The sequence below is a fragment of the Aspergillus multicolor genome, assembly GCF_047715735.1.
Source record: "Aspergillus multicolor strain CBS 133.54 unplaced genomic scaffold BDW74scaffold_13, whole genome shotgun sequence".
Lineage (NCBI taxonomy): Eukaryota > Fungi > Ascomycota > Eurotiomycetes > Eurotiales > Aspergillaceae > Aspergillus > Aspergillus multicolor.
The window spans coordinates 130,259-149,489 of NW_027395964.1; the positions used below are offsets into that span (position 1 = coordinate 130,259).

Here is a 19,231-nt window from a genome sequence, read left to right on the forward strand (position 1 = left end):
ACCATATGGTGGAATACGACGGGAAAGCTCTGGTCTGGGTATGGGGCCTGGGAAAGATGACGGCCACGCAGTTTATCTGGTTTGCAGCTTCTGATCCGGCCCTGGTAAGATCTAGGTACGTCAGCGCATCAGATCAAATATGCAGGGCGAGATACGATGGCACGTCTTGCACGGGGTGCAGGTCACCGCATGGAGTGGGGACGTGGGATGGCAGGGGGGTGGGTTGCGAGTCAGCTCTCTTCGTGCTCGCCAACAGGACAAGCGACATTATTATTGTGAGAACTATGGCTTTAAACAATCGACCCAGGAATCTGGAAGCAGCAGACCTCAGGACCGGATTTCATATCTCGATCCTATGAGATCGGGCGGCCGAGTGGGTATACCGGTCCACGGGTACAGGCCCACCACCCCCGTTGATCAGCATTCAATGCGCCATAGTTACATCACGATCGCCTCTCAACAAGCCCGATCGATCGAGAACACTGGGGCTGGAGGAAATACTCCCTTGTATCTTGGTACTCATAAGTTCGGGCCTCTGTTTACTTCGTATGCGGAGAAGATGCCTGGCCACGTGTGACGTCTGCAGATGTCAGCTCTACCGTTAGGTACAAACCATTGCTTTTTGTATAGAGGGTTCATCCACATGCATATATTTTAGACGTGCCTCTAATCTAGGTAGACACACCGCAGTATCTGAGTTTATTCCACTCCGTCACAATGAAGCTACCATAATTCATGAGCACGTTGACCTTTTTGAGCTATGGTAGTCATAAATGTCGCCACTATGGGTTTTGGCCGAGTCAGCCTTGTGGTCCTGTACATGATTCCTTCTCTCATCAACGTAACATAACAAATGAACAACAACTGATGTCACTGGTCCCCCGATCCACCGGGTGCCAGCCAGGCAATGGATGCCCCTCCAGGGCTGGACCTATACTATCTATCAAACACAAATTTCGTCAGTTGTCCCTATGAACATCTGCTAGGAGCCTAGCATCTGGCAAACTCGTACAATGGCCATCATCACACACATTCTCAGCCGCATCATATTCTACACCCTCGCAACCCTCGGCCTCGTGCGTTGTATTATCACCGGGTTCGTCCACGGCAAAGCACCACTAAACCACCGGCAAAGGGACAAACTGTCGTTGGGTAACCTCTTCATTCTACAGTGACCAACATTGATTGATATGGTACGTACTAACCTGCTAGCAGCACGCCAAAGATTCTGGGCCTTATCCGACCAACCACTCCCAGGCTTTGAGCACGCCTTCATAACGCTCAAAAATGGGCGCAAACTGCACTACATCCACAACCAACACTCTGTATACAAGCCCGAGCCCCTAATCATCTTTATCCATGGCTTCCCAGACTCCTGCTTCATGTGGCGGCACTTCCTCGCACCGGATCATGGAGTCCCCCGCGACAGCCACCTCGTGTGCCTCGATCTCCCGGGATACGGCGGCAGCGACAGTTTCGACGTATACGATGTTAGTGTCCTCAATGCGTTGTGCAAGTTCTGCATCGCCATGCGCCAGCTTTATAGGCCGTCCAAGGTGATTCTCGTAGCGCATGACTGGGGGTGTACGCTGGCAACACAGCTAGCGGGTGAAGCACCTGCCCTTGCGGATCACTTTGTATTGATCAATGGGCTTTTCGTAAGCAGCCCTACCCTAGCCTCTGATAATAACTCGCTGTATTCGACTAACAGCTTGCCCATTGGAACAGGCGCATCTGGCCATCTCGAACTTCAGGTCCCGGATTCGAGCTCTCCCCAGGCTCCTATCTCGTCTTCAGCTGTGTCAAGCATACCGTACGGTGAGCTTGTTGAGTCGCCAAGTATGGCGCTTCGCGTATGTCTGCTCCTTTGATCTCTCCGGGGGCGTTGTCGGGTATATCCTGGGCGAATGGAAAGATATGGCTGTCCTTCGTGGCCTTGCGCGCCTGGCGAACTGCCGCAATAACGACTTTAACCTTGTTGAAGCGCTGGCTGCATCTTTGGGTCCTGACGCGGCAGCAGCGTCAGCTAAGCAGGATGAGAAGGGAGTCGGGGGGTATGGCAGTACGGTCCTGCGCAAGGCAACATCACCCGCAACTCTCTTCTGGAACATGACGGGTCTCTACCGCAACGGCGTCCTGCGAGGGGAGTGGGTGCATTCTGAAGAGCTAAAAGCAACGCTACAAGCCATCAAACCAGGTACAAAGACGCGAAAATCATCATTCAACCGCACCCATCTGCAAGGGCAACTCCAAGCCCCAGCGACAATTATCTGGGGCCTCGACGACCACGTCATGGAGCGGCAGATCTGTTTCGACAGATTAGCGGAGGGTGGATACCTTGCGCCTGGGAGCGAGGTCATTACGCTGCCGCGGGCGGGGCATTGGGTGCCGCTTGAGAGCGAGTGTTTGCCGGTTCTTACTGGGGTTCTGCAGCACCTTGTACGTGGTGAAGCTGGGGATTGCGGACCTCGGCTTGATGGGGATGTGGTAAAAGGATGGTATAGAGGGGCTAAGGTTGTGTCGCGGACCTGATATGTTAGGCATAAGCATAATATGATAATGAAGTTATACACTCGGTAAGAAGTGGGATGGATTTATAGAAAGCCGTATATACCCATTTTACCATCCAGTATTAGAGGACATGGCCGTTCGCTCTTACGAAATAGATGAGATAGACTCCTTTAGCCCTACCTAGATCGAGAACTTTGTTCATATGGATTATGATACATGCTTCATGGCCCGGGGTATTGAAGGTTGCCCCGATCAGGCCCCAGTGCCCTCAGCCCTACGTTCATATTACGGAAAGTGTTCTATTCAGGGTGCCCTACACAATGTCCTTAGGCTTTGTCTTAGGCATATACCTCGCCCTGTTTGATTTTCATATTCCACTGCTCCCCTGACCATTCAGTGGACGTCTATCGATTCCAAACCCTCACATAATCAACCTCAACCCCCATTCCTCCCTCTCCCTCTCCCTCTCCATCCCCCTCACCATCAACAGCAAAATCAACCACCAAAAAATGCCCCTGGTAGGCAATCCTCTCCCAAGCCCCCAAATCCCCAACATCCTCTCCCGAAAGCGAAAACGTCTGCACCCCATCCACATACCAATTCAGCCTGTTCTCGCTCCACTCCTCCACGCCGGCGCTATTCAGGCGCGTGCGATCAACCTCAAAGCCAACGTAGTGCCACTCGCAGTCTTTCCATGCCGCAGAGCCAGTCAGACCCTCGAATTCTTTACAGGGGCCGCCGGGAGCGGTGCCGCAGTGTAGGGCGTGACGCACTGTGTCTTGTCCGGTGGATACGGATGCAATATCCCACTCGCTGACGGCAGGCCAGTTGAGGCACATGGTCTCTTCGAACTCGCGGTATTCCGAGCCGAGGGCGTAGAGACGGAATGTACTCGCCACTCCTTTCTGCTCTCCATTTTTCTCTGAAGAAGGGCAAGACGTCTTGACCCTCGCTTCAACAAACAACTTCCCACCCCGCTCCGCACCAAAGTCCTTCCGTACCGTCTCAAGTCTCGCACTGCTCCACCCCCCACCTTGCCCTTTCTGTTTTCGCGGCGTAATCCCCAGCGTCCCTGCCGTCGTAATCCCAATAATATCAGGTTCATTCGAGTACGACTGCACACCGAGTTGGTCATTAAGTCCAAAATCACCCGGACGCCCGGGGAGACTATATGCATCACCCGTCTCATAAACCCATTTCGCGGTGCTGGGCTGTTTCACCCCGTTTTTCGCGTATGTGAATTCCTCGTGCCAGGTTAGACTGTACCCATTCAGTAAAGGCTTGTTGAGGCCTGAGTCGAGTCCGCGGGAGGGGATTGCGCGGGAGCCGTGGGTGTGTGGTTTGTGGCTTTTATGGTCGTGGCCGTGGCCGTGGCCGTGGACATGGTTGTGGCCATGACCGTGGCCGTGCGCTGTTGTTGTTGGGATTAAGAGGACGGCGAGCGATAAAAGCGATGTAAGTGTTGGAGGTTTCATTATAAGGAAGCTGTGTTTGTTTATTTATTTTAAAATCTGGGGACCCGGGGGGAAGTGATATATAAACCCTTCAATCAACCACGCCACAGGATCTTCTAGCCGAGAGTAACTGGCCAATGGGAAAGAAAGTCGATCCCAGCCTCCTGTTGGGGCAGATTAGGGCTGCTGATTTTGGGAGGGGAATGGCGGATGCTGATTGGTTGGTTTTGTTGCGGACCGGTCTGGCCGGCTTGGTATTGGCCATGGGTTTCATGATGACTGTGGTAATTTAGTAGAATGTGTATAGGGCTTTATAATGTTCTTGAGGAAATACTTCAGTCTTCTCAGGCCATGCTGGATATACGGAGTGTCAACGTAGCCTTATCGACCCCAACGCTGCCTGGACCCTGACTGGCTGGCGCTATCTTTCCCCGCTTGGAGAGTTGGAGTACCGTAGGGCACCTGCACCCCCAAGTCATCAACAACATTTTATTTGCATCCGTAACCTTGCATCATCTATCCAGAACTCATCCAGATTTCAATAGCAAACATTGAACTACACCATGCGCACCATCCCCGCAAAACCCTGGCTCCCCCGGCCTCCAGCCCCCTCCCTAACACTCACAAACGTAACAATCATCGACGTCGAAGCCGGCACCACAATCCCAAACTGTTCCATTCAGATCAAAAATGGCCTCATCGACGAAATCACAACCGGCCCTCGCCCCTCCAACTCAAACCCAGATTCGAGAGTCATCAACCTCGCTGGCCTCTACATCTGCCCCGGCCTCATAGACTGCCACGTGCACATCACCGCAACACCGGGCGGAAATAACCTAAGCGACATGTTCGCCGCAAGCCCTACCTCCCTCACACTAAGAGCAACCTACGTCGCGCGCCAGATGCTCCTGCGCGGGTTCACGACCGTCCGGGATACAGGCGGGGCCGACGCCTCCCTCCGCGCCGAAATAAGCGAGGGTCTAATCCCAGGGCCGCGGCTGTTCATCGCCGGAAAGGCGCTTTCGCAGACAGGCGGACATGGGGATTTGAGGCCTTCATACCAGGGTACCACTGACAACATTCAATGCTGCGGCGGGCATTCGCCCTCCCTAGCTCGAGTCGCCGACGGCGTTCCTGACTGTCTCGCTGCCGTGCGCGACGAGATAAGGCAGGGGGCGGACTTCATCAAGATCATGGTTGGGGGCGGGGTCGCGAGTCCGTCTGACACGATCGCCATGGTGCAGTTTACGCCGGAGGAAATACAAGCGATAACGAGGACGGCGGCGTACAGCGGGAAATACGTGACCGCGCACGCGTATACATCTCAAGCAATTCGGCATGCGGTTGAGAATGGAGTGCGCGGCATTGAGCATGGGAATTTCATTGACGCGGACACGGCGGAATACTGTAAGGAGATGGGGGTTACTGTGACGCCAACACTGGTCACATACCACGGTATGTCCTCGCCGCCATTCCAGCGCTTCCTTGACGAAGAGGGCCAGAAGAAGAACGCGCAAGTATTGAAGGGGGGTCTGGAGTCCTTGCGGATCCTGCGCGACGCGGGGGTGAGCATGTGCTACGGCTCCGATCTGCTTGCTGGCTTGCATCCGCTGCAGAATCAGGAGTTTAGTATCAGGGCGTCTGTGCTTGGTGCAGCTGAAATACTTCGTTCTGCAACGGTGAATGCGGCCAAGGTTGTTGGGATGGAGGGGAAGTTGGGCGTTGTGCAGAAGGGGGCTATTGCGGACTTGCTGATTCTGAAACGCAACCCGCTTGAGGATATCACTGTTCTTGATCGGATCGGCGAGAATATGGTGGGATTGCTGAAAGATGGGCGCGTTGTTATACAGAAACTAGGTGGCTCGGGGCTGGCTGTTGACCCGCTGTATGATCCATGCCGGGTGCAGGAGTAAGAGTCTGATACATGTACCTAGGTATAGGAGCTATACTATTCCTGTACGAAGCATAGAATGAGGGTCCCACCAACTTCAATGGTCTTGCCCTAATTCACGTACTAATTGTCTGGCTGACTGTTTTTGTGAGGGCTTGTCTGGAATAACCCATACTATACTCGTCATTCGGTTCCTACATCAGTGACTTGCAACCCTTTTGTGATCAAACATAGCCCTCTAGCTAGAGACATTGGAATCCCCATGAATTATGATACATGACATCAGTCAAGGGAATGGAAAACTTGAAACAACCTAAGGTACGGTTCTCAACCCAATGCCCGCTACCACAGTACTCCCACGGTCTTATATACTTGTATTTCCTCACAGAACACTATCAAACTTTTATTCACCAATCACTAAAACACCATACCTCTTTAACCCCACCCGACCATCTACCTACCTATAGTACCTAGGTAACCCACCACACCGAAATGCCAACCCCAACCCCCATCACCACAATCCTCCTCCTCCTAGCCAGCGCCATCCCACCCCCAGTCTCCAGTGCTGGTACTGATACCGGTACATGCCTCTCCCCCTCGACCTCGCAATGCTCCTGCACCGCACCCCTCGCCTCATCAAACAGCTTCAGCACCTGCTGCCCGGCCTCCTCCATCCACGCCACGGGAACCGAGTCCCTCGCCGGCAACCCCTTCACCTACAAATGCGGCCGGCTGGGACGCCGCCGGCCGCATCTGCCACCTCTCGACGGGCCCCAGTGGCGCCACGGATCTCGGGTGCGGCTACCTGTTTCTGGGCAAGGAGGGGTTTGTACCACCCGTGTCGGCGTCCGGGTGCGCGGAGGAGGTGGCGGATGCGGTTCAAGTTGTGGAGCTCCAAGGGCGAATAACCTTCCACGCCCTCCCAGGCTGGGACAACAATACCGCCCTCTTCTCCCTCCCCCGAATCTCGGAGCACCTGAGACGACACCAGCAGACCCCATCTCCGGCAACCTCTTCTGCATCCGCAGCAAGCGCGCCCCAACCACATACTGGGCCAAACCCCCAGGCCCGCAATACACCTGGCTGCACCTCTCCACGCTCATCCACAGCCGGTTCCGGATCCGCGCCGTCAGCAAGCCCGACGGGACGGTCCTGCTCCCCGAGGACAAGCTCATGCTGTCTGTGGTGCAGCTCGACGCGCACGGGCGCGAGGTCGAGGCCATGATCGGGTACAGCGCGAGCGGGGCGATTACGATTGACTACAGGGGCAGCAGTAATGAGATGGCGCATGGGGCGGGGGGCGGGGGGCGGGGGGGCGCCGAGGGGTCCGGGGGTCTGGGTCTGAGTCTGGGTGGGAGCCGGCGAATAACGAGGGCTTTTTGCCGCTGTATCCGGCGATCTATGCGGAAGCTTACTGCGGGGGGGAGGCTTGGGAGCTTTGTTAGGCTGGTTTCTTGTTTCTGCTATGCGTTTTGGGTGGTTCTGGGGGTAGGGTTTTCAATCAAGGAATCTGGAGGTGCAACAGTAGATGGGTACGGTAAATGTACGATGCGTCAAAGTATGGGAATGAAGTCAGATTCATGGTCTCCTTTATACCTCCCCCTTCGACAATCATGGAGAGACCTGCTGTTCTGTTATTTCTTGACGGGAAAGTCTGCTACGTCTAGACCAGGTTCCCCAGACCTCATGAGACCTATGGCACCTACCATAGGTAACAATAAAAGCATAATGGGGATTTCATTGCACTACTGGTTTTCCCTGGCTCTCCATACCTAAGCTAGGTATATCTAGCCAATCACCTCCAAGCCTGTGTTTCCTACGTCGGTTTTCGGTCCAAACAAAACATTCGCTATACCTATTGTAGCATGGGAGGAACCAACCACCCGGTCACTTTTCCACAAGGCCGTTTATTTTTAGCTGTCTACTTAGCAGAACGGTATCTGCCAGGGACATCAAGATCAGATTGTCCATGGAACAGCATATACAACATATTACAGGAAAAGCCGAACTCGACAAATATGCGTCGAACGTATACCATTTCTCTTCCAAGTTGAAAAATCAAGGAACAGGCCGCACCGCGCCCCCAAACACCATCAACGCGAGCAATACGGCAGTCGTGATACTAACGCTGTTGCTGCTGCTCTGCAGTTCATCGACATCCGTGCGTTTCTCCAGCTGCGTCTCTGTCCCTGTTCCTGTTTCTGTCTCTGTTTCTGATAAACCACTTTCTTCGTCTCGCTTTCCCTTTGCCGGCATGGGTGTAGGCGTAGTTGGTCCTTCACTCGAAGTTGATGTCTGTGATGCATCTGCACCCGAGCTGACAATAGTATCATCCCCATCCACGTCGACGTCTACGTCGACATTGCACCAGACCTCTGCTGACTCGGGAGAGGCATCGATGAGACACTGTGCAAGATCGCCCGTGCTCTGGTCCTGTGCGAGGCAGTAATAGCTGCAGTCAGAGTAGGGAATCACGGCTGCAGCGCCGCAGCATGATTCCATCATTTGGAGAGTAGATGGACCGTTGTTTATCTGGTTGATGGGTATAGAGATCGCGCATGCCGCATCTGCGGTTGGGATCTCGTAGAGCCTGGCGCATGCGGCTAATGATTCTGCGGAACCGGTGGTGGCGGGTAAGGATATCGATGTCGATGTCATGGTGTCGGCCATTTCCATGGCTCGTAGTGTGCACTGAATAGGAGGACGTCTTGAAAACAACGTCCAGTCGTGCTGTGCTGTATAGGACCGTTAAGAAAATGGACTGGATTAGTTCCAATGCAGTGCATCTGCTGTAGTCTTGACGATACAAAGGCTATACCATATACCCATTATGTTAATGCTAGACAGCCCACTACCTTACTACCTAGGCAATAACCTATAGCACCACGACGTACGCGCGGATAAAACCGAAGCCACGAGGTCGAGTGGGGACCCGTAATTCCGGTGTGGTGGCTGTGAGGCCAGAACAACTTACCCTAAGATATGTGTCTGTTCGCGCAGGCTCAGTACATCCGATGTGGAAAGCCCAATTCTGCGCCGGAAATCCATGCTACTAGGGCAGGAGTCCCGAAACCGGACTCGGAAGTTTCATTCCTTTCTCCACCTCGAGCGCAAGAACTATGGCAAGTGGCATTCGTGAAAACGACTTAAGGCTAGCGGAGTCGTTCCCCGGCGAGGCCGTACCCCATTTGCCTATTATTGTTATTTTTTACCGTAAAAGCTAGAGTATTCACTCTCGCCGCAAGCTACGGAAGCCAAATCCATTTATACATTCTACTTATCTACAGCACCATGATGCCTACGGAACTATATAGTCAACGGTACCGAACTACCTAGGTAGCATGATCATAATAAGCCTATATACGTATTAGATATATATCCCGGAGCTTAAGCCTCAGTAAGCCTCTAATAACTTGTACATGGGCTTGTACTCGGCTTCCCGTCTCGGCAGCAATAATGGTATCTCGGAAGTGAACTGTGGATACCGTACGGGTGGCTAACGCCAGTCGCCGGCACCAGCAGCCTGAAGACGCGGACAGTGGACGCCCCGCTAAACGTCCCGAAGGAGCATACGACGTCTATCTATTTCCGGATCCAGGCGTCGTCAGCTCCATCGAATCTTTCTAGGGCATATTGTGGCAGTGCACGTAGAACAGCAATGCGGCGGGCTCATCCACGTCTCCCCACGATTGTATTCGTGGGGATGGGGACATCCAGTCCAGCTGCAGGTGTCTCAGTCCACCTTCACTTTGCAAGACCTAGACTCGGGTAGCGCTCGTATGGCAATCGATTGTCTCGCAAAGCTTTCATCGGGCTTGGTATTGGCAACTCGTGCTCCATACCTATGGTTAAGTAGTTTTGAGGCTGCGTCGCGTCTGTGGCGTACGGCCTAATCTAGGGCTAAATTCCAACTCTAGGTAGGCATCCCCTCGGCATCCCAGTGTCTTGGGCTCCGTCTACCTTGTTAATATCAAGTAGATCTATCACTTTCCCTCGGTAATTTGATGTTAAATTTACTTAAGTGCTGGAAGTGATGTACAGTAGTAGGCGCAACCAATAAGCCCAATGTCTCTACTTGGGGCGGTGCCATAGTCTCCCACCAGACGCAAATCCCACATAGATATCACACATAGCCCCCTCACCTTTTCGAAACACAACAAAGCACCCCCGCCCTCGCAAGAAAATACATACTCCCCAAGAACCTGAAAAGCGACAGACCTGCCGTAATCCACAAAATAACCTGGAAGAAGCCCTGCGTGCGCGTAGTCGACGTATTGGTCAAACACATGCGATCGACCCCCGTCGCCGTCATCATAAGCGCCAGGAGCAGGTTGCTAAAGACCCAGAGACAGACGAGACCCGTGCGGAAATTCTTGTAGCTGTCGTCGGCAGTTCTTCCGGAGCCACTGTCTTCAGGTTCAGCGAAGGGCGCGAGGGCGCGTTTCACGGTGCTTTCGAATTGGGAGTCAATATCAGCCTGCGGTTTATCGATTTCCTCGATGAAGTTGTTTTTTGAGGAGTCGTCTTTTTGGATTTTTGCGGACGGTAACTTGTCGGCTGTGTCGGAGCCTTTTGTGCCCCAGGAGACGTCGTGCCAGTTGCAGAAGGCGTAGACCATGAGGATGTTGATTGATGTTGTCATGCCCAGGAAGTATGCGTAGGAGCTGGTGAGGATGTGCCAGGGGTCCATGTAGAGGACGGACGCGACGATGTAGATCCCGTATGTGGAGGCCAGCGCAATAAGCACGATTCCGCCGCCGGTTGAGCTGAAGAAGGAGGATAGGAATCCGCCTACCCCGTCGTCGAAGTCGAAGTCCATCATTCCGCCGGTGAAGACTGAGGCGACGAGGTAGAAGGAGAGAACTAGAACGTAGAGCTGCACGAGCGCGAAGTAGAGGAAGGAGAGGGTGTAGGGGATGACCACACTGCAGCAAAGTTAGTTCTAGAATTTGATGTGTTGAGAGAGGAATTGGGTAAACACCTCTTTGGCCGGTTCCCCAACGCCAGCATAAACTGCAGCATCAACACCCAGAGATACCCATACTTGACAAAGTTATTGACGATCGGCGAGGCCGTGTCACCCCACGGCCAGCCCTTCTCCTTGTTATGCGTGCTGGGCGTGCCAACGAGGTCCATGATCACCGAGCTGGTGAGCCAGTACGATGCTGCCGTATCATACAATTAGCATTTACCCTCTCACCCATCTCCATGTAGATCATAGGATAGGTGAACTCACCCAGCGAAAACCACGTCATAATCAGCTGCACAACATTATACAACATCTGGAGATGCAAAAAGAACAGACGGAACAGATTATGGCCTGACCGATAAATGCGGCCAAAATGCATGATTGCATACAGACTTGCCGCAAAGCTTCCATTCAGCCAGCGGCGACGCTGGTTGATAAACTCCGCTGCTCCTTCAGGAACGTCCGTCTCGCCTTTCGCTGCTTTGACGTACCCCAGGTGCCACTTGAAGCCGGCCTTGGCCACCAGTTCAAAGCACAGGATCCGATCCTCGGCGAGAAACATGTTCTTCTTGAAGATATTCATCCCTTCAACACCTTTCTTGCCAAGTCGGGCGGAGAGCGTATGGTCGCCGTGGAAGTATTGCTCTAGTGGCCGCCCCATAATCGCGCGGTATCTATACGCCGAAAATGCACCAGGAAGCACAGACACATATCCGAATGCTGCTTCAAGTGGTTTATCAAGGATATTCGAGATCTTATACTCAAAGTTCTGCGCTGCGACAAGCGGATTAAGCACCTTGCGCCAGTTCTGCCCGAGCATGGCGTGGATCTCGCCGCATGCACCGCCGAGGGTTTTGTCGTTGTAAAAGGCTTCCCAGAGACTCAACAGAGATTTCGGGCCAGGTTTCGTTCCCGCGTCTAGCAGGATGATGACTTCAGGGTTGAGGATCCGGCTAAATGCGTTGAGCAGCCAGCGGTGCGAGTTGATCTTCTTGCTGTTCTTTTGCTTCAGGCAGAAGATAAATTGTACTGGGGGGAGGTTGGTTGCTTCGTTGCCGTGCGGGCGGACAAGTTGTTGGTTTGCCGTTACCGAGAGTTGAGTAGTGTATTCGAACTACCCCAGTCAGTATCATCTATACCTGGCATAGGTTGGCCAGCGAGCTAGCTCCGTATGCTTGGAGGGGGGTTAGGTAAGTGAGCAGCTACTTACCACATGCGCCACCGTCTCCCGCCCATCAACATCCTTCTTCATAACCCCATCTTGATAAACTCCAATCGTCGCCAGCACATCGAGCGTATTCTTATCACACGGCTCGATGCCATCAAAGATGACGCAGACGACAATCTTCTGCCAGGCGGGGCCTCCCTTATCCCAAAATTCAGACTTCTTTAGCCGCACAATATCCCGGATATTCTGCATCACGCCGTGTAGCGTCCGCGCAGTCAGTACTTTATCCTCGTTGTAGTACGTCACGGCGATCAAAAGCTCAGTGTGGCGGTTGTACATGGCCGCTCGCAGGTTATACCCGTTGCGCAGAGTGAATTCGTCCGGGTCGCATGTTGCTGCGGTGTCTATAGCTCAATCAATCAGATAAGTCAAGTTGCTAGAAGGATACTAGGCTCACACCGCATATGCGTAAACTCCTCAGCAAACGCCTCCTCGGCATCCCGGAACTCCGGCTGAATCGCATTCTGAATTGCGCTGGGAACCGGGTAGTCGACGCTCAGGACGGTGCCCTTGACAAGGTTGATCTTTCGCGTGCCATAGCGGCGTAACGAGCCAGCAGTATGAGCCGGCTTTGTCTTGCTTCGACTGGAGAGAGACGGGGACGGCTCTAGTTGAGGTGCACCGTAGCTGGAGAACCCTCCATCGTGCAGTGTGTATCGCTTCTGCGAGTCTGATTCTGTGGGCGAGTGATGTTCAATAAAGGGGGAGAGAGAGGGCGCAGTATTTGTTGGACTCGAGCTGTTTCGATGGAGGAGGGATCGTTCTTGTTCGCTTTCGTCTGCGGTTTCGACTGGGTAGAGGGGGTGCTGCTGGTCTTGTTAGACTGGAAAACAGACCAAATCTATGGATGTACCTCGTGGTAAGGCGATGAACTGCTCTCGCTGCCGTGCGGTGTATGTCTCGATGCTGGATTTGTGCTCTCCATGTCAATACTGGTCGTGCCCTCGTCAAGACGTGCTGGAAAATTCCAGTTCAGAGAGTGTAGGTTAGGACAAGTCAAGCTATAAGCCTCGAGCTAGAGAGATGAAGATGATCAGTCTAGAAAAGTAGACGGCTTGCTCAAATTAGAAAGTGGGCCTGTCGTCGGGACATGCCTCGGGAGAGTCGAAGATAGGGCTGGACGGAACCGTGGGCTATGTTGCCTATGTAATGCCACCATGACGAGTCATCCCTAGAAACCTATCCATCCTATCTCTGTATTTGGAACCTCCTCGGTACCTAGTAGCCATTAGTACAATTCTTAGCAATTGTTCTTTCTCGGGATGTGGATACCTGACAGGCACGGCAACGGCATACGCATTAAGATACCGTGAACGCTAGAACAGGCACAGCCATTTCTTACGCCACCCATTCGACTCATCCAATGTCCAATCGGAACTACAAGACGACGTATATTTAGCTGAATATGGGGTGATCCGGTTACGTTTAAGAGTGATGTGGCTCGCTGCTAAATCTCGGGTGTGCCACAGTTCGTCCCCACACCAAATGACCATGAGGGGGTTCGCTGTAGTCCTCGGTGGTTTCAATTCAAATCAACGGTCGAGCTTCTCTGGTGTTAGTTATATATGTCAATTAATAGAGTGAGAGCTTACATTGGAAGAATTGGGTGCGGTCATGCATAGTCGGGCAGGCCAGTACTCACGAGAAAAAACTGACCGGGCGCCCCACAGGTTGTCGTATACAATCGTGGGGGAGTACGTGGTTTTCTCTTCTAGCGTTCTTTGCAGCCCACTCTAATTCCGGTTTCCGATAGAGAGGGTAGGAAGTCTCTGACCTTGAACTAGAGAGGCACAGCTAAGCAATCAAAATAGGAGCGTACATAAATTCCGGCAACCGAAACTTCTCATCCCACTCATGCACGCTCTGCCACTCCCACCCCGACCGCCCGTCATCATCGTTCGTCGCGACAATAGCCATCATCAGACCCTTACACTCGCCCTGGTATTTGAATGGCCTTAGGGGTTCAGGAAAGCCACGCCCTCCCCCTCGTCCTGCAAGCACAGGCAGTAGCAGCGAGACCCAGCAATACCGTTTGAATGCTGGAGCGACGACAGAGCGCAAATAGAAGTTATCCCTTAATTCCATCTTCTCGTTGCCCCCTGCGTTGTAGAACCGTCTATCTTCGTGGCCAAACAGTTGGAAGAAGCCCGCCCTGAGGCGCCGGACTCGGCAAACCAACCACTCGGCCTCGAGCCCGTCAGACGTGATTGTACCACGGCGGCTGTTCTCCCCGCTAAAGGCAGGGTACAATCTTGGCTGTAGAGATTTTGCACTGCCATTCGGAACAGGTGATGGCACCGGGGGAACAAGATTCGGCCTTTCAGGTGCCCAGCTCAACCCGCGTGTTCCCTTGATTCGTGGTGAGCTCGAGATAAGGAACCCTGTGGAGAGCTCCTCGCCAATTTTGGCCTTCCAGAAAGCCTCTGCTGTCTTTACCACTTTGCCTGAGCCGCAGACCAGACTCCAGATGGTTATTATATCTCTATCCTTGGTTGGGTGACGGTGGTTTAAAAAGCACGTTGCGTACTCAGCCAGGACTTCCTCATCACCGTCTCTAGTCCGCGTATAGTGCTGAATCGCTAAGCATGGCGAAACGAGACTGAGGCAGCTCTTTGAGATGATATCCGGCAGGATGGTGCTCAAGGGTATGACGCGGTTGTCCTTGCAAAGAATATGTAGATTGGCCCGGCCACGAATGCCCTCTAGTAGAGTCCATGCGCGAACGTTCCAATCACACACCACCAGAGTGGCTAGAATGGTCTCTTTCGCGGCCAGAGTCGGCGGGTCAATATCAATCTCCATGAGGTCACGATCAATAAGTAGAACCAGCTTGCTCTTGATGAAATTATCATTGATCTGGCCGATTGCTTCATCCCGGAGTTTATCATCTGTTGGTACGCAAGGGGTATCCATCCAGTAGGACATACAGCCAAGAGACTGGGCAATCTTGGTGTACCTGCGATGGAGGCAAATGTTGAATCCTGTCTCTGGTCTTCCCCCCTGACCATGGCTCCAGACGTGCGATATGGCCATGTTTTCGCCGGATATAGGGCGATATCGAATATGCTTATCATCTGTAGTTTCCAGACAAACTGCCCTCGCTCCCTTGACGCTCATGAAAGACTGCTCGTCCCAGGTCAACAGGCTGCAGGAAGGGCCAGGGCATCGAGAATCATGAGCGGACTGATCCTCCACTCTGTCCGACTGGAACCTTTCGCAATTTGTAGATGTCTTGCCATCACATACCCTGTCACTGTCAATGGCGTTGCATCGTGACGCCCGGCTTCCAAACTGACGCTCATAGGCTGCAAAAAGCGTCCTAAAGTCCTGAGTCAAAGAGGCCAGGTCCGCCCGCAACAACTCAAACGCCCATTTGCACATATACCTCGGCCTCAAGCTCTCCATTGATGCACGAGGCGGCATTATCGAGGGAGTTTCTCGCGCTACAATATGGTAGTTTTCGATGGGAGCGTACCCAGAAACCAGGGCACCCCTAGCATCAAGCCATAGTTCCAGCATGACTGTGCTCTGCCAAGCTGACCAGAAGAACGCAGCTATGATAAACCATGCCCGCGCGTCAGACTCTTTAGTTGCCCGTTTCTGAAGGCTGGTCACTGTGTCGAGGATGCTGACTATTGTCTCTGCCCACCCATTTTTTGGTAGCATCTGCAAGGACATCGCGAAGGCACGGCGGACAACGTTGGTACAAGGTCTGGACAGAACTCGCAAATTGATCCATTTGTATTCTTGCGAGCCTAAGAAGTATTCAGAGGGCCACGGGTCGCTAAACCGGCTTGTCAAGTAGCTCATCGAGCGCTTTTTATACCCAAAGGTCAGTTCAGGCGGATATCGAGGTAGACGTTGGAGCAAGGCGTAAGCATCGTCCACCAGAGTAGCTTTGTCCGTTTGATGTCTTTCTAGCATAAAATTGCAGGTCATCAGGGTCGAGAACAGAGCATCCAGCCGTTCGAAATGTGTTCCCAAATGCTCGTTATTGTCCTTGACCGCAACAAGCGCAAATGTATCCTGGCACCACCGCTCAATCCGTGCTTTTGTTTGCAAGGCGTTCAGATTCGTTATACGAGTCATCATCTGGCCTTCCACCGAGAAATCCATCGAGAAATCTACCGAAAAATCCATGGGCCGTACCTCGATTGGGACATGTCCACGGGGCAGTCCTGGGTTTCTTTCGGGTCTGTAGAGGTCATTTTTCAGTATGGCGGATACGTCATCCTTGGTTAGGGCCCAGGGTCGCTGAGAACGTGTTTTTGTCATCTTGAACTGTTTCCGCGTCCTCGGAGGGTGTCTGTTGGGAAGAAATGAAGGAACAAGCTGCTCCGCGGAGCTGAAAAGGCACGGACGGTCATGTGAAATTTATCTGCAGTTATACGAGGGCGTTAAACCGTTTCTGCTTAGCTTAGATGCAGGGGGAAATTAGCAACCCTCAGCCTCGACAGCCTTGTTGTGGTGGAGGAGGAATCATCGGGGAGAACCCGCACCAAGCCAAGCCTGTCGCGCGCGCATCACGGCGGATGCTGAAAGCAGCTGAACCCATCAAGCTCGGAACAAAGAGAACCAACAGAAGAGACTTTATGGACTCGAATCATTGTGTAATGATCGCCACGATGGCCGTAAATTAGCTGCTGAGCGATGAAGTCTGAGAGTCCGAGGGGCGGAGCGGGGGTGGAGGTAGAGACTCGGTTGTGCCTGCCTGGAGACCTGACAGACACCGTGACTACGCGCAGCATAGAGTAGGTAGAGCCTCAGCGAAAATGGTACCCACCTCACAAAATGAGGATCTGAACGGGCTTAGACCTGAGCAATCGGTAGTGTCATGCAGGAAGGGTATAGTAACCCGTGATGTATATACAAGACATCTAAACTAAAGGCTCTTTCACGTCTCTGGAGAAGAACCTTAAGTGCTATTATAGATATAACTACACCCTAATATGGAGCGTCAAAACTATGGTAGTATCATAGCGCCACGAAGTTTCATAGACTTCATCCGTCTTCACGCCCACCACTGCCCTTCCATGCTCCTCAAAGTGTCACTCTCGCAATGCACGCACCACCCACTAGATGATGGGAATAGAAGTCATCGCGGAAGGTTACATTTATGCCGACACGGGTATATACCGTTTCTATCGCATTCCTCATGACATCGACGCCGTCAATCACCAGCCCAAACGGGCTGGGCGCGATGTAGTGAGTACCAAGCACGATACCGTTGATGGCGGCGGGGTAGAAGGTTAGGACTTCGTGCTGGTCTGGTTTTACAGGTGACTCGGGACAATATATTGGAACTTGTGTGGTCTCGTTGAATCCCGGCTTAGAAGAAGACCGTGAGCTGTACTCGTAGTACAGTGACGGGACATGGATGACGTCTTCGGGGTTGAGCGGGATCTCAGCGAGAAGGGTGTCGAGGTTTGCGGTGAGGTGTCTCTGGGCGTAGGCGTTGACGTCGAGGAGATCCGTGTCGGCAACTCTTTCTCACTCTGAGCTTGAAAAAAATGGCGCTGGGATCTCGTGTCGGGATTGTAGCTGAGGGCTTTGCGTCGGCGTGTCCCTGTGCCTGTGTTTCGCGGAGGATCTGCAGAGCGGCATCTGAGCTGGCGATGACGATTGTAAAGCCTAGACCGTTGTTGAATGGAACGAATTGCACGAACTCGTCGACGTGGCCAACCTTCAGCCAGCCTGCTTCTAGGTACAGTGTATCCTGCACGCCTTGGCCGGCAATAAGATGCGCACGGCTTGTGCAGGTAGCTACTCAAAGTGCGTTCCCTGGATGATGCGGCCGGCTTTGCATGTTACGCCCGATTTCGATGTATATGGCGGGATTGTCTCAAGGTTGCCCAAGATGTTGATGGGATGGGCACCCTGTCCTGACGCCGCAAAGGACGAATCTGATGCATCTGGATTCCCAGGTTGCGGACTTGGCTGCCAGACCCCGACGTCGGGGCCACGGAGTTAGTCGAAGATATAGCGCGCGTTTCCCGACTGCCCTGCGCTGAGCGAAGCATGATACGTAGCTAGATTGTGCCGTTGGGGCCGGGCATGCTTGCGTATGCGGGCTCTAGGATATTCTGGAGCCAGATATCACCCATGGCGTTATAGAGGAGGGGGGGGGCGCTTCGATTCCGACGCTTTTGCGGGCAGCATTGAGTTGCTCAAGGAAGTATTGCTGGGCGGGTGCGGAATCTATTGCGTCTTCTGTGATAACCTGTTGCACGGGTTGCAGCGGGTGATGTGTCAGAATGGGGGCGACCCTGAGGGCGACAGTGTCGCTGGTGTTGGTCGTTGGGTCGAGGAGGTCGTAGACGTTGAAGTTTACTGTGACTGTTCCATCGCAGGTCTGACTATTTGTCACGAACTCGCGGCCATCGATGCCTAGGGTCAGACCTGCCTTGAGCTGGGCGGCGTTGAAGTTGAGTTGCGGGTCAACGAGGGTCCAAGACGCTGTGGCATCGGGGTGTGTCTCATCCTCTATAACAAAGATGCGAACTCGCTCAAAGGCAGCGCGCGGAGTTGCATAGATACGAACAAACACTCTGTCTGAGATGTTGTCCATTGGCACAGTTCTCAGAGATGCAATGTACTCAGGGGTGAGTAGCAGATCCCCAGAAGCATCGTTGCAGGAGGCCAACTCCGAGTCGCTGAGCGGGATGCCCGCCAAATCCTCGCTGGGACAGCGTCGGTACTTGTCGCCTACATTGGGAAGGAAGATTGCCTCTCTGGTATTGGTCCAGTTTGCTTTGGCATCCACGTCTGAGTCGCCATCAACATCAACAACGCCATCACGGTTGGTGTCTGCGCGGATGTCCGGTTGCAGGGTCGAAGCCGCTGCGAGGCCGAGAAGAAGCCATGCAGCCAGATGCAGATGGTATATCGTCATCTTGATAGGGAGACATAGCCAGCATAGCGGTTTCCAAAAGGCGATTTCCAGGTACTTTGGTGACTTATAGCTGGTTGTTGTGTGCTGGTCCTGGTGGCTTGGTCGGGGGACAAAGAATCAGCCACCCCGCACATTCTTAACCGTTGGCAAACTCTCTTCCGTGGTTCGCTATGGCGGAGATTTGATCAGTACTATCCTCAATAGGATTGGGTTTTATTGAGCACAAGCTACTCCCATAGCTCTGCTCGTATCACCTCACGGCTGCTTGACTTGAGTTGGCTCTTCT

At 53.1% G+C, this 19,231-nt stretch overlaps 8 protein-coding genes across 8 annotated transcripts; 4 read left to right on the forward strand and 4 right to left on the reverse strand.

Moving 5' to 3' along the window:
- Window positions 1–1,013: 1,013 nt before the first annotated feature.
- On the forward strand, window positions 1,014–2,532 carry BDW74DRAFT_178361 (alpha/beta fold hydrolase; the record flags this gene model as incomplete). Its single annotated transcript, XM_073729185.1, has 3 exons — window positions 1,014–1,152; window positions 1,216–1,658; window positions 1,729–2,532. The coding sequence occupies 3 exons, from the start codon at window positions 1,014–1,016 to the stop codon at window positions 2,530–2,532; spliced, it is 1,386 nt and encodes a 461-aa protein (XP_073583512.1).
- A 354-nt stretch (window positions 2,533–2,886) lies between these two features.
- BDW74DRAFT_153518 (uncharacterized protein) lies at window positions 2,887–3,505 on the reverse strand. The gene has a single exon (XM_073724534.1). The coding sequence runs from the start codon at window positions 3,348–3,350 to the stop codon at window positions 2,916–2,918; it is 435 nt and encodes a 144-aa protein (XP_073583513.1). The 5' UTR covers window positions 3,351–3,505; the 3' UTR covers window positions 2,887–2,915.
- Window positions 3,506–4,528: 1,023 nt separating this feature from the next.
- BDW74DRAFT_178363 (uncharacterized protein) lies at window positions 4,529–5,878 on the forward strand (the record flags this gene model as incomplete). The annotated part of the gene is made up of 1 exon (XM_073729186.1): window positions 4,529–5,878. One exon carries the CDS (start codon window positions 4,529–4,531, stop codon window positions 5,876–5,878), a length of 1,350 nt encoding a protein of 449 aa, XP_073583514.1.
- Window positions 5,879–6,348: 470 nt separating this feature from the next.
- BDW74DRAFT_178364 (uncharacterized protein) lies at window positions 6,349–7,133 on the forward strand (the record flags this gene model as incomplete). The annotated part of the gene is made up of 2 exons (XM_073729187.1): window positions 6,349–7,068; window positions 7,122–7,133. The coding sequence occupies 2 exons, from the start codon at window positions 6,349–6,351 to the stop codon at window positions 7,131–7,133; spliced, it is 732 nt and encodes a 243-aa protein (XP_073583515.1).
- A 781-nt stretch (window positions 7,134–7,914) lies between these two features.
- Window positions 7,915–8,514, reverse strand: BDW74DRAFT_178365 (uncharacterized protein; the record flags this gene model as incomplete). Its single annotated transcript, XM_073729188.1, has 1 exon — window positions 7,915–8,514. The coding sequence occupies one exon, from the start codon at window positions 8,512–8,514 to the stop codon at window positions 7,915–7,917; it is 600 nt and encodes a 199-aa protein (XP_073583516.1).
- Window positions 8,515–9,941: 1,427 nt separating this feature from the next.
- On the reverse strand, window positions 9,942–13,429 carry BDW74DRAFT_21906 (uncharacterized protein). Its single transcript, XM_073732234.1, has 7 exons — window positions 13,326–13,429; window positions 12,907–13,271; window positions 12,451–12,862; window positions 12,036–12,397; window positions 11,093–11,939; window positions 10,838–11,021; window positions 9,942–10,781 (listed from the first exon to the last, which is right to left on the reverse strand). Exons 2-7 carry the CDS (start codon window positions 12,976–12,978, stop codon window positions 9,995–9,997), a joined length of 2,664 nt encoding a protein of 887 aa, XP_073583517.1. The 5' UTR covers window positions 12,979–13,271; window positions 13,326–13,429; the 3' UTR covers window positions 9,942–9,994.
- Window positions 13,430–13,649: 220 nt separating this feature from the next.
- On the reverse strand, window positions 13,650–15,674 carry BDW74DRAFT_153523 (HET domain protein). The gene has a single exon (XM_073724535.1). It carries the CDS (start codon window positions 15,570–15,572, stop codon window positions 13,848–13,850), a length of 1,725 nt encoding a protein of 574 aa, XP_073583518.1. The 5' UTR covers window positions 15,573–15,674; the 3' UTR covers window positions 13,650–13,847.
- Window positions 15,675–16,930: 1,256 nt separating this feature from the next.
- On the forward strand, window positions 16,931–18,365 carry BDW74DRAFT_153525 (uncharacterized protein). Its single transcript, XM_073724536.1, has one exon. It carries the CDS (start codon window positions 17,564–17,566, stop codon window positions 17,840–17,842), a length of 279 nt encoding a protein of 92 aa, XP_073583519.1. The 5' UTR covers window positions 16,931–17,563; the 3' UTR covers window positions 17,843–18,365.
- Window positions 18,366–19,231: the final 866 nt, after the last annotated feature.

Coding starts and splice junctions, on each gene's coding strand:
- BDW74DRAFT_153525 (XM_073724536.1), top strand. CDS start 17,564: ATGGCGCTGGGATCTCGTGTCGGGATTGTAGCTGAGGGCTTTGCGTCG.
- BDW74DRAFT_21906 (XM_073732234.1), bottom strand. CDS start 12,978: ATGGAGAGCACAAATCCAGCATCGAGACATACACCGCACGGCAGCGAG. Junction 12,398..12,450: donor GGAGTTTACGCATATGCGGT/GTGAGCCTAGTA, acceptor ATTGAGCTATAG/ACACCGCAGCAACATGCGAC. Junction 10,782..10,837: donor TTGGGGAACCGGCCAAAGAG/GTGTTTACCCAA, acceptor ACTTTGCTGCAG/TGTGGTCATCCCCTACACCC.
- BDW74DRAFT_153518 (XM_073724534.1), bottom strand. CDS start 3,350: ATGTGCCTCAACTGGCCTGCCGTCAGCGAGTGGGATATTGCATCCGTA.
- BDW74DRAFT_153523 (XM_073724535.1), bottom strand. CDS start 15,572: ATGCTGGAACTATGGCTTGATGCTAGGGGTGCCCTGGTTTCTGGGTAC.